Source organism: Dendrobates tinctorius, unplaced genomic scaffold (genome assembly GCF_039654945.1).
Source record: "Dendrobates tinctorius isolate UK_male_01 unplaced genomic scaffold, ASM3965494v1 ptg000070l, whole genome shotgun sequence".
In the NCBI taxonomy this organism is placed as follows: domain Eukaryota; kingdom Metazoa; phylum Chordata; class Amphibia; order Anura; family Dendrobatidae; genus Dendrobates; species Dendrobates tinctorius.
In genome coordinates, this window is record NW_027361738.1 from 81,414,753 (window position 1) to 81,429,906 (window position 15,154).

Below are 15,154 nucleotides of genomic sequence, written 5' to 3' on the forward strand. Positions count from 1 at the left end.
TTTACGGAGCGCGGGCTGGAACGGGCACAGTCCAGACGTAGGTTTAACTTGGCTCCCACATTCACCGAACCACTAATATACCCCGCACAGGAGCTTTCACCCTCTGAACCTATGGAGGTGTCTCGCACTGGCTCTAAGCCTCGACCGATGCGAAGCTCTGCACGTTGCTATCAGTGCTGACAGTTTGGTCACCCGGCTAGCACGTGTCCTCTGCGGGCGAAAAGGCGTCCACGCCCAGTGGCCGTAGGTAGTGGGCAGTCCAATATGAAACCCTTCTCACCCAAGCCGGTATTCTGGGGCATCTTAGACAGTGGGTCCTCCACCTGGGAGGCAAGGTTACCGTGGACTCTGGGGCCGAGGGGAACTTTATGTCTTCTACCTTCGCCCAGAGACACGCCATTCCCCTGGTATTATTACCTCAGCCTCTGACCATCAGGGTGGTTAACGGAGCACCGTTACCCTCTCAGGTGACCCATCAGACAGCTCCACTAGGGCTCACTATCTCACCCTCTCATCATGAGACTCTGTCCCTGCTAATCCTGCCCGACGGCATCGATCAGGTGCTGCTCGGGGTTCCCTGGCTTCGGTGCCACTCTCCCCATATCGAGTGGGCGACAGGGAAGATACTGGCCTGGAGCAAGGACTGCGAGGGGAGATGTCTGAGGGGCAGTCTTCAGGTGGTTTCAACTGAAGTGCCTGCGGATCTCTCTGCACTACCTAAACCCTACCACCAATACGCGGACGTCTTCTCCAAAAAATCTGCAGAGACACTCCGGCCGCACCGTCCTTACGACTGCCCGATAGACCTCATGCCAGGCACAGAACCTCCTAGAGGCTGTGTGTATCCACTATCTCTCCCTGAGACTGAAGCTATGTCACAATACATCCGGGAGAACCTGGCTAGAGGCTTTATCAGAAAGTCGGTGTCACCGGCTGGTGCAGGGTTCTTCTTCGTTCAGAAGAAGAGCGGAGAGTTACGCCCCTGCATTGACTACAGAGGTCTCAATGCGATCACGGTTAAAAACAAATACCCTCTACCGTTGATCTCCGAGTTGTTTGACAGGTTGGAAGGGGCCCAGATCTTTACTAAGTTGGATCTGCGAGGGGCATACAACCTGATCCGCATTCGCGAAGGAGACGAATGGAAGACAGCTTTTAATACCAGGGATGGCCATTACGAATATCTCGTTATGCCTTTTGGCCTTTGTAATGCACCAGCTGTCTTCCAGGATTTTGTCAACGACGTCTTCCGCGACATGCTTTCTACCTCGGTGGTGGTATATCTGGATGATATACTCATCTTTTCGCCAGATTTGACTACCCACCGGAGGGACGTCTGCAGGGTCTTCGACCGTCTGCGGGCGAATTCCCTCTTTGCCAAGCTGGAGAAGTGCCAGTTTGAGCAGGAGTCCTTGCCGTTCCAGGGCTATATCATCTCGGCCCAGGGGCTGGCCATGGATCCTGCCAAACTGCAAGCGGTAATAGACTGGCAAGAACCTCATTCACTCAAAGCGGTGCAGCGCTTTCTGGGGTTCGTGAACTTTAACCGCCAGTTTATACCACACTTTTCCACCCTGGTAGCTCCTTTGGTTGCTCTCACCAAAAAAGGAGCTAACCCCAACGCTTGGTCTGAACAGGTCTCCAAGGCCTTCTCGGCTATAAAGTCTCATTTTGCTGGCGCTCCCATCCTACATCGTCCCGATGTGAACAAGCCGTTTATACTAGAGGTAGATGCCTCCTCTGTCGGTGCAGGAGCAGTTCTTTTCCAAAAGGACGCTCAAGGTCGGAAGCATCCCTGCTTCTTCTTCTCAAAGACCTTCTCACCGGCAGAGAAGAATTACTCCATCGGTGACAGGGAGCTGCTAGCCATGAAGTTGGCCTTTTCAGAATGGAGACATCTCCTAGAGGGGGCTCGGTTTCCCTTCCAGGTATATATGGACCATAAAAATCTGGTCTATTTACAGACTGCCCAGCGCCTGAACTCCCGTCAGGCTAGGTGGTCGCTCTTCTTTTCCCGCTTCCGCTTCACCCTGCACTACCTTTCTGGAGAGAGGAACGTCCGTGCGGATGCTCTCTCACGCTCGGTGGTCTCGGCGGAAGGAGAGGCTGAGCCTCGGTTAATTCTCCCGCCGGAGAGTTTTACGACCGTGGCTCCAGTCGCTCTCGAGTCAGTGCCACCAGGCAAGACCTTGGTGCTTCCTCAGCTACGGCCGGAGGTCCTCGCCTGGGCACATGCCTCCAGGGTGGGTGGTCATTTTGGCAATAAACGGACCACCGAACTCCTGGCAAGGTCATATTGGTGGCCACATATGGCTCGAGATGTCAAGGAATACGTGCAAGCATGCGTCTCGTGTGCTCGAAACAGATCCTCTAGACAGAGGCCGGCGGGGCTGTTGTATCCACTGCCAGTGGCGGATAGACCATGGGAGATGGTTGGCATGGATTTCATAGTTGGCCTGCCCAAGTCTGGTGGCAGTACGGTCATCTGGGTGGTCACCGACCATTTTTCCAAAATGGTGCACCTGGTGCCACTCGCACACCTGCCTTCCACTCGAGGTCTGGCCACTTTGTTTATTAAGCACGTATTCCGTTTGCATGGCATGCCGGACAAAATCGTGAGTGACCGAGGTCCCCAGTTTGTGTCTCGGTTTTGGAGGGAGCTCTGCAGCCTACTCAGCATCGAGCTAAATCTGTCCTCCGCCTACCATCCCGAGACGAATGGCTTGGTCGAGAGAGCCAATCAAACCTTGGTCACCTATCTACGGCATTTTGTCTCTGCCAGGCAGGATGACTGGGCATCCTTGCTACCTTGGGCTGAATTTGACCTAAACAATGCGGTGGCTGATTCCACTGGACAGACACCCTTCCTCTTAAACTACGGTCAACCTCCACGCGTCCCTGTCCCGATGCCAGTGTCCTCCTCTGACTCCAGGGTGGCAGACTGGGCAGTGGAGGCCCGGGACATTTGGGATCGCACTCAGGATGCTATCCGGGCATCTAAAGAAAGGATGAGGGCGTCCGCCGACACGCATCGGCGGCCCGCGCCAAGCTTCTCCCCTGGCGACATGGTATGGCTCTCTACCCAAAATATTAAACTGCGGGTCGAGTCTCCCAAGTTCGCACCGCGATACATTGGACCATTCAAGGTCCTCGAGCGACTTAGCTTGGTGGTCTACCGACTGGCTCTTCCTCCACATTTGGCCATTTCGGGCGTGTTCCATGTGTCCCTCCTCAAACCAGTTCACATGATCCGGTTTTCTGAGTCATCTGCCGGGTCATCAGACTTATCGTCTGACGAGTTTGAGGTTAACGCAATCGTGGGGCGCAGGTTTGTCCGTGGCAAAAAATTTTATTTGGTGGACTGGAAGGGTCATGTTCCCGAGGCTCGGACCTGGGAGCCGGTGGAAAACATTCATGCACCGCTCCTGATCGCGGCCTTTGAGCGCAGTGAGGCTCAGAGGGGGGGCCCTAGGAGGGGGGGTAATGTTAGGCGTCGGATTCCTGGCACTGCACAGCGGGAATCCAGAGCCAGACATCCTGCGGTCTCCCATTCTCCTCTGACCGCTTAGACTCCTGCTCAGCAATCACGGCAAACCAGGCATTCTCCTCAGACTCGTTCTGTGAGCCTGGATGTTGCTGCCACCTCCGGTGCAGCAATGGTAGCGCAACCTGCTTTGCAGGGAACCGCTCCAGAGGCTAAGTCCTCGTGCCGTGCTGCTGGGCATGCCCGCAACGTGCCCTCTCACTGGAGAGCAGGGGTCACATGTGCAGGTCCTGTGTCGGATCTGATTGGTCCTTCCTAAAGTATTGGAAGGTCCTGGAAGCGCATGGCTATAAAAGCCCCGCATGGCGGCTCGGCCATGCGCTAGTGTAGCATATTATTCTGTGTGTGTATGGTGATGGATGCATGGACTGGTGTCTGACTCATTATGAAACCCCTACCCTCTGATATTATGAGTGGTGACTGAGTGTGCATAGTCAGCTCCAGGGTTGTAGCAAGCTACACGCCACTTGCTCCACGCCTACACTAGCGTCCGTCGGCGCCCGGTTCTCGGCGCCGACGCTTGCGGCCTTAGCTGCCGCTGCAATATCAGCAGCTATTGGTGTTCGCGGCTGCGACGCCACACACCGGCTCCTGTGACGTTAACAGGGCCAGCGTCTTTGCATATTTTTGCCAAGCGACTGTGTCTGAACAGAGCCGCTCCTAGCGTTCGGGTGACGTTAACCCGTGCGCACTACGGCACCTTCTGGTGCATCTGCCATTGTCCAGCAGCGGTCTAGTCACCTACCGCACGGTGGACCCCGGACGGCGAACACACCTCCTATTATTTATATTTGGTGCGTTCCGCCTTCCCTAACACAGACCATCCTCATGGAGTCGGTTTCTAACCGTTTGTGCAGACACATGCACAGTTGTGGCCTGCTGGAGGTCATTTTGCAGGGTTCTGGCAGTGCTCCTCCTGTTCCTCCTTGCACAAAGGCTGAGGTAACAGTCCTGCTGCTGGGTTGCTGCCCTCCTAATGCCCCCTCCTGGTGTACTGGCCTGTCTCCTGGTAGCGCCTCCAGCTTCTGGACACCGCGCTGACAGACACAGCAAACCTTCTTGCCACAGCTCGCATTGATGTGTCATCCTGGGTGAGCTGCACTACCTGAGCCACTTGTGTGGGCTGTAGAGTCTGTCTCATGCTACCACGAATGTGAAAGCACAGCCAACATTCAAAAGTGACCAAAACATCAGCCAGAAAGCATTGGTACTGAGATGTGGTCTGTGGTCCCCACCTGCAGAACCACTCCTTTATTGAGGGTGTCCTGATAATTGCCAATAATTTCCATCTGTTGTCTATTCCATTTGCACAACAGCATGTGAAATTGATTGTCAATCAGTGTTGCTTCCTAAGTGGACTGTTTGATTTCACAGAAGTTTGATTTACTTGGAGTTATATTCAGTTGTTTAAGTGTTCCCTTTATTTTTTTGAGCAGTGTGTATATATATATATATACAGTATATACATTTTTTATTTTTTTTAAACATTTATTCATTTTTGCTTAATGTTTTAGTCTCCCTGGATTATTCCATCGCTGGTACTCAATACTTTACTACAGCAGTGTATATCAAAATTGAATAGACTGTGCTTCATAGGAGGACAAAGATGGCAGTGATGAGTACCTCCAGTAGGCCTTTTGCTTCCATGGTAATCCACTGGCTCCCCGCAATCACATTGCCAACAGCAACCAAACCATGTAAAGGTCACTGTCAGTGACTGACAGTGGCATCTAGATGGTGATACAGCAGCCAGCTGCGGTGACTATTTGATGCAGGTACTGAGCGTATAACAGCTGACATATCTGTATTGAGCGCTATTGAGCTCTTGAGCTTTCTCCATACACACACACACACGAGACTCTGCAGTAAATGTACGACTTGGTGCTCAAAGGAGTTCATAGCGCTAACACACTGCCCCCTGATATAGTTTCTTTACTGCATATAATTCTTTTAATTTTACAAAAAATGCTGAAAAAAAGCTATTCTCCTGCTATATCATTATTTCTTTTTAACATGTAGGCTCTCTCTAACACCACTGCAGCCTGTACATTTGAGTCTCAGCACAGCAGGCGCGATGATGTCACTAGATCGCACTTGCTGCATGAAGCCTCAGCAATAGATTCATAGACGCCTCCATTACTAACCCCATAGTCATATTGTAAATAAAAAAAACACCCAGAATAGTCATAAAATTGAAATAAAGTCACTGACACCTTTATTTTAAATTAAATGAAAAAAATAAATTATATATATATATCACCTTGACGTCTAATCCACTGAAGCCCATGTCCCCTCTAAAAGATTAAAATTAATAAACAACCATAATCCTCATCTGTCCGACATGAAGATAATCCATTTGTCCCTTGACGAGTCTAGTTCTGCTGAACACTGGCATAATGAAAGCATTCAGCATGAATATGCTAGTGCAGCTCAGTGCCTCACGATGGCATGATAAAGTTGAGTGGAGTTTATACCCAATGACCTCCTTTCACCTCACTGACGTCAGCGCCAGTTCCAGTGCCGAGGGAAAGTTCTCACACTTGCGCTGACGTCAGCGAGGTGAATGGAGTTCATTGGGTATGAATTCAGCTCAACTTTCTCACATCATCGTGAGGCACTGAGCTGCGCCAGCAGTGGAGTAACTACAAAGTTATGGGCCCTGGTGCGAACTTTCAAATGGGCCCCCCCAATGCCAAAATACACACACATCTCCGCTCCATACACCTCGTACATGTGTAACTCCGCTCTGTACACCTCGAACATGCTCCGCTCACCTCGTACATACACAGCTCCGCTCTGTACACCTCGTACACACAAGGCTGCGCTCCGTACACACACGGCTCTGCTCCGTACACCTCACACACACACGGCTCCGCTCACCTCGTACACACACGGTTCCGCTCCGTACACCTCGTACACATACGGCTGCACTCCGTACACACACGGCTCTGCTCCGTACACCTCGTACACACACGGCTCCGCTCACCTCGTACACACACGGCTCCGCTCCGTACACCTCGTACACACACGGCTGCGCTCCGTACACACACGGCTACAATCTGTACACACACGGCTCCGCTCACCTCATACACACACGGCTCCGCTCCGTACACCTCGTACACACACGGCTGCGCTCCGTACACACCCGGCTGCAATCTGTACACACACGGCTCCGCTCACCTCATACATACACGGCTCCGCTCCGTACACCTCGTACACACACGGCTGCGCTCCGTACACACCTGGCTGCAATCTGTACACACACGGCTCCGCTCACCTCATACACACACGGCTCCGCTCCGTACACACACGGCTGCGCTCCATACACACGGCCCCTCTCCATACATTTCGCACACATACGGCTCCCCACACTTCATACACACACGGCTCGGCTACATCCACCCTGTGAACCCCTCACCCCACACATAAACTTACCTTCATCCAGCAGTACACCATGACAACCAGCACAGCAGAGTCCTGCATACACTGAGGGCTGTTTGCACAGAACCTGTGATCAGGTCACAGGAGGGAAGGAGTCAGGGGGGTCACATGATCAGGGGCCTCAGACAGAGGCCCCCGATCATGTGACCCCCTGACTCCTCCCCTCCTGTGACCTCATGACAGGTCCTGTGTGCACAGAGCAGCCAGTTGCAGCCAAAGAATGGAGCTGCACAGCCAATGAGGACTCCGGGCCCCGTCGCAGCTGCGACCGCAGTAGTCCCGCCCCTGTGCGCCAGCTAGATGTAGTAGAGTTAGACTTGTCAAGGAACAAATGAATTATATTCTTGTCGGAGAGGTGAGGAATATGGTTGCTTATTTTATTTTTTTACTCCTTTACAGAGGACATGAGCTTCAGTGGATTAGGCGTAAAGGTGAGTATAACTTTGGTTTTTATTTTTAATTAAAAAAAGGTTTTGGTGTCTTTATTTCAATTAAATTAATTTATTCATGGTGTTTTTATTTACAATATGACTATGGAGTTATTATTGGTTGAGTCTTATAGACGCCTCTCCATTACTAACCCCTGGGCTTGATGTCAACTGCCAATACAAAGCTGACATCAACCACAACACTATTACATTATTTGCCAACACAGCAGGGCTAAAGCGAAGCTAAGCGCCAGAATTGGGGCATCTTATGGATGTGCCTTTTCTGGGGTGGCTGAGACCTGATATTTTTTGTCTGGGATGGAGGAAATATCCATGGCCTCTTCCTAGCCTATCAATATCAGCCAGCACCTGTCTTCCTAGCCTTTGCTGTTAATTGATTATAGGGGGACCCTACATGATATTTGGGGGTGATCCAAGGGGTAATGTTTCTCTTTGCGGAGAGTGACATGTTAAGCATGCCGAAATGAGGAGCATTGTGGCTTAAAAGTCTCATCTCGGCATTACCCCTTTGAACCCGGTCAGATGCCTCTCACACAGCCAAATGAGATCTCACACTTTGCACTGACGAGGGGCAGCACCCCAAAACACCGTACCTGCAAATTTAGATTCTGGTTTTGGCTTTTATCCTAAATCATGTGACAAGGCTCGTTAGAGGGTCGACATTGACTTTTAGGATTGTTATTTCCAATAGGTGGCACTAGAGTTTTAGTCCTATTCTTCGTTCCATCCACAAACGCCACGTTGCACCACAGACTGTCCAGGAGGTGACTGATGCTTTATTCCAGGTTTGGGAGATCCCTCAGGAGACCATCTGTCGCCTCATCAGGAGCATGCCCAGGCATTGTAGGGAGGTCATACAGGCACATGGAGGCCACACACACTACTGAGCATCTTTTCCTTGTCTTGAGTCATTTCCACTGAAGTTGGATCAGCCTGTAATTTTATTTTCCACTTTGATTTTGAGTATCATTCCAAATCCAGGCCTCCATGGGATCATTACATTGATCATTTTTATGTTTTATTGTTATCAACACATTCCACTATGTAATGAATAAAGATTTGCAAGTGGAATATTTAATTCAGTAATATCTAGGATGTTGTATTTTAGTGTTCCCTTTATTTGTTTGAGCAGTGTATATACTGTAAATTAGCTGTTTGTTTTGCAGAATTGTAAGAACATTGATGAGAACCTGATACCAATGGCAGACCTCTCGTATTTTCAAAGAGGCCAAATTGTTGGTGCTCGTATGGCAGGCGCTAGTGTAACAGAAAGTGCCCGAATGCTTGGCGTGTCAAGAGGTACTGTCTCCAAAGTAATGACTGCGTTTAAAAGAGAAGGAAAAACGTCCGCAGCAACGCACAGGTCCGGCCGAAAGTCGAAGTTGACTGAGAGAGACCGTCGGACTCTAAAGCGAATTGTGAGAGAGGATCGCAAGACCACGGCTCCGAAAATCACTGCTGAGCTCAATGAACACCTACAGAACCCAGTTTCCACAAAAACTGTTCGTCAGGAGCTGCACAAATCTGGATTCCACAGAAGAGCTGCAATTAGAAAACCGCTGCTCTCAATGACAAATGTTTCCAAGTGTTTAGAGTGGTGTAGAAACCAATTGGTCCCTCGAGCAGTGGAAACATGTGATATTCTCAGACGAATCATCGTTTACCCTATTTCCGACCTCCGGCCGAGTGTACGTTTGGAGACATCCGAAAGAAGCATTCCATCCAGACTGCCTTCTCCCAACCCTAAAACATGGCGGAGGTTCTGTGATGATCTGGGGTGCTATTTCGTGGAGATCCGCCGGGCCAATGATATCCCTTCATGGAAGAATTAACAGCCGAGATTATTTAGGCATTTTGGGCGACCAAGTGCATCCTATGGTTCAAGCACTGTTCCCGGAGGGGAATGCCATCTTTCAGGATGATAATGCACCAATTCATACAGCTAGAATCGTTAAAGCATGGCACGAGGAACATTGTAATAAAGTTGAGCATCTCATCTGGCCCCCACAATCCCCAGACCTCAACATTATTGATATTACATCAACTAAAAAATATACCTAGATTTTTTTTAATTTTTATATTACTTAAACGCTTGTATTTTGGAGCTTAAAATCATTTTTGCAATTGTGATCCATTAAAAAATGTTGCAACGTTTGCGTTCTATAAACTCTGTGCTGCACTGTCTATTGCTGGCTGCAGAATAAGTTAACTGAGAATTCGTCAGTGAGCTCTAACAGTCTAATAGTTGCAGTTTTATCTTATCAGTCTTTCTGAGCTCCTAGGACTCAGCTGATTTGTGCATAGATCATATGTGAGTGAACTGGAGCCAATCTTAAGGTACTGTCACACTTAGCGATGCACCAGCGATCCCGACCAGCGATATGACGCGGTCAGGATCGCAGGTGCATCGCCAAGTGGTCGCTAGTGAGCTGCCACACAGGCAGATCTCACCAGTGACATCGCAGGGGTCGGGGGTCGCTACTTACCTGTCAGACGAGGCGATGAAGACGTCCTCCCTCCCGCGTCCACGCGTCGCTCGTCGTCACAGCAGGAAGCTGACGACGAGAAACGGTCCAGGACGTTCTCGCGCGATCAGTGATAATCAGCAGGGGAGCGGTCGGTGGTAAGTATCAGACATAGCGATATTGCTAGCGATATCGCTTAGTGTGACAGGCCCTTTACAAAGTGTCTCTTCTACCTGGGACCTACAGTTGGGTGTCTAGTGACCTCGGGAAGGTTGTGAGTAGATCACAGGGGGTCGTTTTTCAGAAATTAGAAGGGTTCAGTCCACAGTCTGTTTCTGGAAGGTCATCACAAAACATTAGAGCAAAAAGAGTATTTGTTTCTAACGACGCCATTCACTTTACCTTACAATGTCATGAAAAGCGGGGAAAAAAAAATAAATTCCAAGCGATTTAATTGTGAAAAGAATGCAATTCAACTATTGATTTTTTTTATTATTTAGTTTTTACGACGCTAATTGTGCAGTGAAAATGACCCATCAACATGGTTATCCCAGTCAGTGGGGTTAAAGTGATACCAAATTTTTTTTTTATATTCATATTTTAGGGTCTTCAAAAATTTCTGGACTTTTTTTGGGGTTCATTGGGCCGTATGAGAGCTTGGTTTCTGTTCTGTTTTTATCGGTACCATTTTGGATATCCCAAAAAATGCAATAAAAAGTGATCAAAAGAATATATATATATATATTCTTTTGATCACTTTTTATTGCATTTTTTGGTGCAGGATCAGTAACAAAAAAGTCAATTATTTCATTTAATTGGTTTTTTTGCGTTACAACCTTTACCATAAAAGGTAAACAAACTTATATTTTGATAGATTAGATTTTTACTAGTGCGGCGAACATGTTTACTATTTTTACATTTTCTTATTTTTAACTTGGAAAAGGGAGGGTGATTTGATTTTTTTTTAAAAATGTTTTAATATTTTTTAAAACTTTTTTTTTATTAACTTTCCATTTTATTTTTGTATCCATAGGGCACTTAAAACCTGTGATTGTTTGTGCTATATACTGCAATACCCAAGAATTGCTGTATACTGTTCATGGCTTTTTTATCAAATCACATCTTGCAGGTAAACGGAGGTGTAGCCCACCACGTGGAGGTCCTGGGCTCAGGTGTCTGCAGGATAAAGGACTTGCGCAGAAGATCAGAGGAGGACTTCCGCCTTCCATTCTTATCAGATGGTTAAATATCTTTTATTTAATTCTCATTTAATACATTTTATCATTTAGTATTAAAAAAATAAAAAATGAACCATAATACAGAGAACAGTTTGGTGCCTTCCGTCAGATATATGTTCTATAAAACTCTTTATGCATCTGAGTAATACATAAAATACAAAAAAAAAAATGCACCAAAATTAACATTTACTAAAACTGCCCTGTACCAATCGTTCCATCGTAGGACCACTGAAAACACGGTGCATGCCCCCGGTACCGTATCCTGAAGACTGACCCGTTTCTCAAACATCACTAATACATTTACAAATCGGGGCTATTACTGCTCACCACCGCAAGCGCGGCCGTTTCGTGGTCTCATCTAGCATTCAAGAAATACGCCAACAAAGCTCATACAATGTGTCATGTCTGTCTAGTCCAGGGGGAGGGGCTTATTGGTTTCCTGTGTCATGCTCCACCCCTATATGGGCGGCACTAGACACAACACTGTGTATCAAGTCTGCCAGGAATTTTGTATTATTTTTATTTATTTTTTTTAAAGTCCACACAACTCATGTCCTGAAAATCTAAATTTCGTTGTAGCTGACGACATGTCACCCAAGAGTCCAGGAAGATGAGATATGAGGTGCTGTTCGGAGTCGTGACATGGCACTATAGCGCGCAGTCTACCTTTAACCTCACCCATCAAAGTAGCCTTTCTCACGATCCAGCCGTAGAGACAGACAATAGCGTAATCAAGAGTGCGGTCTACAGGCCCCGATCGCGTCCCCATGGCCATCCCCACTGGCCACAGAACAGAGAATGGTGTGGCTCGGCGGGAGCTGTCAGAACCATACACTATAGTGCTAGTATGCGGGTAGACCGCCGGCTAAAGTAGCAAAAATTAGGGCGCAAAATCCTTGTATTAATAAGGGAAGAAAATGTGGCAGGTAACGCAGCTCGACAGAATAAAAAGCTGTCTTTTTATTTTACGGTATATCTTTTTTTTTCGTCACATGTTCTGCACATTATTGGGTGTCCGGATCTTGAGGCCACCACCGATAGCTCAAAGTACACCGGCTTAGGCCGAAGAGCGGAGGTCCTGAAGGAGCAAATTCACAAAACGGTGTATAAGATTAACAGAAAGTTTATGGGCTTCTTTATGCAAAACCCAGACCCCCACAGATTAGCAGGACCTGCTGTGGGGAGACAGTTAAAAAAAAAAAATGTAAAGGTTCTTTTCAACGCTGAAATAATTTTTGGGGGGAACGGATGATTTTAAATTTATAAACAGGCACACTCTCCGTCCGGTGCCTCCGGTAGATCCAGTGAAACCGATATCTGTTCCATTCGGAAGTCTCAGGACCACTACATCCTGTGATTGACGGCAGCGGTTGCGCGACCTCCAAATGGACCAAAGCTTCCGGAGACAGCACAAACCTCTGGAGAGGCCCCTCGCTGGATCCACAGGGGTGCAGGCACCGTCCGTGCCCAAAATATAATTTATTTTGATGTCGGACAACCCCTTTAGAGATCTAGTACAACAGCACTCTGTATCTCAGTTTCCTGCAATTGATGAGTTTAACCCCCAAAACACATTTACCGTAAGTTCCTAAAAAAATCCACTATACTGTAAGTTATGCATCCTTCCAATGTGACCGGTCGGTGGAACGACACGTCACGGTTGCAGCCAGTGACTGGACCCTAGGGAGCGGAGATGTGGGATTAGCGGCAAATTGTTGGAAATTTTGGGAGCAACTTTTTCGAAGTGTGTTCGAAAATGTTGCTCCAAAAACTACTGAAATGTCCAACAATTTGCTGGTAATCCCACATCTCCGCTCCCTAGTGGAATAACCCTTCAGTCGTTCAGGATTTTGTGGCTTTATGTCGAAACGGGTGCCTTAGGCCGAGGTTCAGACAGGCGTATTTCATGGATCCATATCTCGGCCTTACTGACAAGTGAAATCAACCTTCTTCATTCTAAGTAGACATCTTCCTCTGTAGGTAAAGGGAACATTTTAACAAAAAGCATTGAAAACAGAAAACTTCTAAAGTTTAGCAGCTGGTAAAATGGAGTCCATGGTGTGGTGGCAGTGACTGGATTACCCTATACAACACTGTCAGCCTTAAATTAAAGGCAGCATCATTGCTCAGCAGCTTTACACGACCATCCAGCAACAGACAAAAAAAGGAACAAAACTCATAACACAACAGACGAAGCTATGCTCGGCTTGCATTGATTTCAATGAAGTAAACAGAGTTCCTTAGCAGATTGCTGCATGTCAATGGCTTCGCGTGAGACCTCCGGCAAAGTCGTGTCGTCCGTATCATGAACACCAAACTCAAGGACTCTTGGCTTCAGCCATCGTCTCATCGGCCGCCCTCGGCCCGCACACCCGGTGACGATCCAAACTGTCCTTGCTCGTCTGTAAATCATCAAAGTAAGAATGCGACAGGGCGCCAAATGCCGTTATACGTTTATCCGGACTGAACGACAGGAATTTCTGCAAGAAAACAAAGAAGGTATAATTCATAATTTTACATGGAGAGGTAAAATGATTGTCCAGGTCTTAGATATTAATGTCAAATCCTTGGGATAAATCAGATCGGTACATGGTTAGACCACCGGCATCTCCATCGATCAGCTGTTTGCAGCCTCCAGAGCAGGCAGATGTACACGGTGTACAGAACCAGAACAGCTCCATACAATGTGTAGTTGTCATGCACAGTGTAGGACAGACTCAGTGTAACATAAAGGGATAACGGGAAGGGGACCCAACACTAGGGAAGCGGGGAGTGGAGAACCCTAGACAGATCCAAAGTCAGCCTGTCTGTCCTATCGTCCCTATATAGGTTCCTCACCTATCGCCGAGCTGGATACCTAATCCCTGCCTGACCTTGGCGATAAGCCCTGCACCGGGGAGGACAGGATAAGAGCTAGTCAATCCTTGAGGCTTGAGGCTCGAATTGAGGCTTGCAAGAGATGTCAAAAGCAATAATAAAGGATTTTGGGGATATGTCAAAAGTAAAAGAAAAGTCAAAGATGCCATAGGATTTTTACAGGATGAAAATGATGAAATGGTAAGACAGGATGTTGAGAAGGCTGAACTTTTAAATTCCTATTTTGCATCTGTTTTCTCTCAGAAAGGAAATGTAACATCAACTGTTATTCACTGTCCTATTAAGGGAATAGAAGAATCCAGGATATCTATAAACAGAAAGATAGTGAGGAAACACTTAGCTAGCCTAAATGAATTCAAGTCTCCAGGTCCAGATGAATTACACCCCAGAGTACTGAAGGAGATAGCAGAAGAAATTTTTGAACCCCTCTCTATAATCTTTGAAAATTCTTGGAGAACAGGAGAAGTGCCAGAAGACTGGAGAAGAGCAAATGTTGTTCCTATCTTCAAAAAGGGGAAGAAGGTGGACCCAGGTAACTATAGGCCGGTGAGTCTGACTTCTATACCAGGAAAGATCTTTGAACAAATTATTAAACAACATGTATGTCAATACCTGGATAAGAATGAAGTGATTAAACAGAGTCAGCATGGGTTTGTAACTAATAAGTCATGTCAGACTAACTTAATTTCCTTCTATGACGGTATCACTGATTGGGTGGATCAAGGAAATGCTGTAGATATAGTATATCTTGACTTCAGCAAAGCATTTGACAAAGTCTCTCATACAATCCTTATTGAAAAAATGATTAAGTATGGAATGGACAAGGCAACTGTTAGGTGGATTCATAACTGGCTTAGTGATCGGACCCAAAGAGTGGTCGTAAATGGCTGCACATCCAGTTGGAAGAATGTCTCAAGTGGGGTACCACAGGGCTCTGTCCTGGGCCCTGTATTGTTCAACATCTTTATCAACGATTTAGATGAAGGAATTGAGGGTAAACTGATTAAATTTGCTGATGACACAAAGCTAGGAGGGATAGCTAATACTAGAGAAGAGAGAGAGAGGATTCAAAAAGATTTAAGTAAACTGGAGAAGTGGGCAGCAACTAACAGAATGGTTTTTAACAGGGAGAAATGCAAA

General features: G+C 47.4%; 2 protein-coding genes across 2 annotated transcripts in view; both read right to left on the reverse strand.

The window, feature by feature from the left end:
- The window catches only part of LOC141095727 (uncharacterized), a 44,935-nt gene extending 37,875 nt beyond the window's left edge, over window positions 1-7,060 (reverse strand). The window contains exon 1 of the mRNA XM_073582001.1: window positions 6,980-7,060. The gene's annotated coding sequence lies outside the window, so the exon portion shown is untranslated. The remainder of the gene's footprint in view (window positions 1-6,979) is intronic.
- A 4,076-nt stretch (window positions 7,061-11,136) lies between these two features.
- CDK6 (cyclin dependent kinase 6) overlaps window positions 11,137-15,154 on the reverse strand; it is a 173,244-nt gene continuing 169,226 nt past the window's right edge. Inside the window, exon 8 of the mRNA XM_073582010.1 lies at window positions 11,137-13,617. Coding sequence (XP_073438111.1) covers window positions 13,456-13,617 — 162 coding nt within the window. The 3' untranslated portion in view covers window positions 11,137-13,455. The remainder of the gene's footprint in view (window positions 13,618-15,154) is intronic.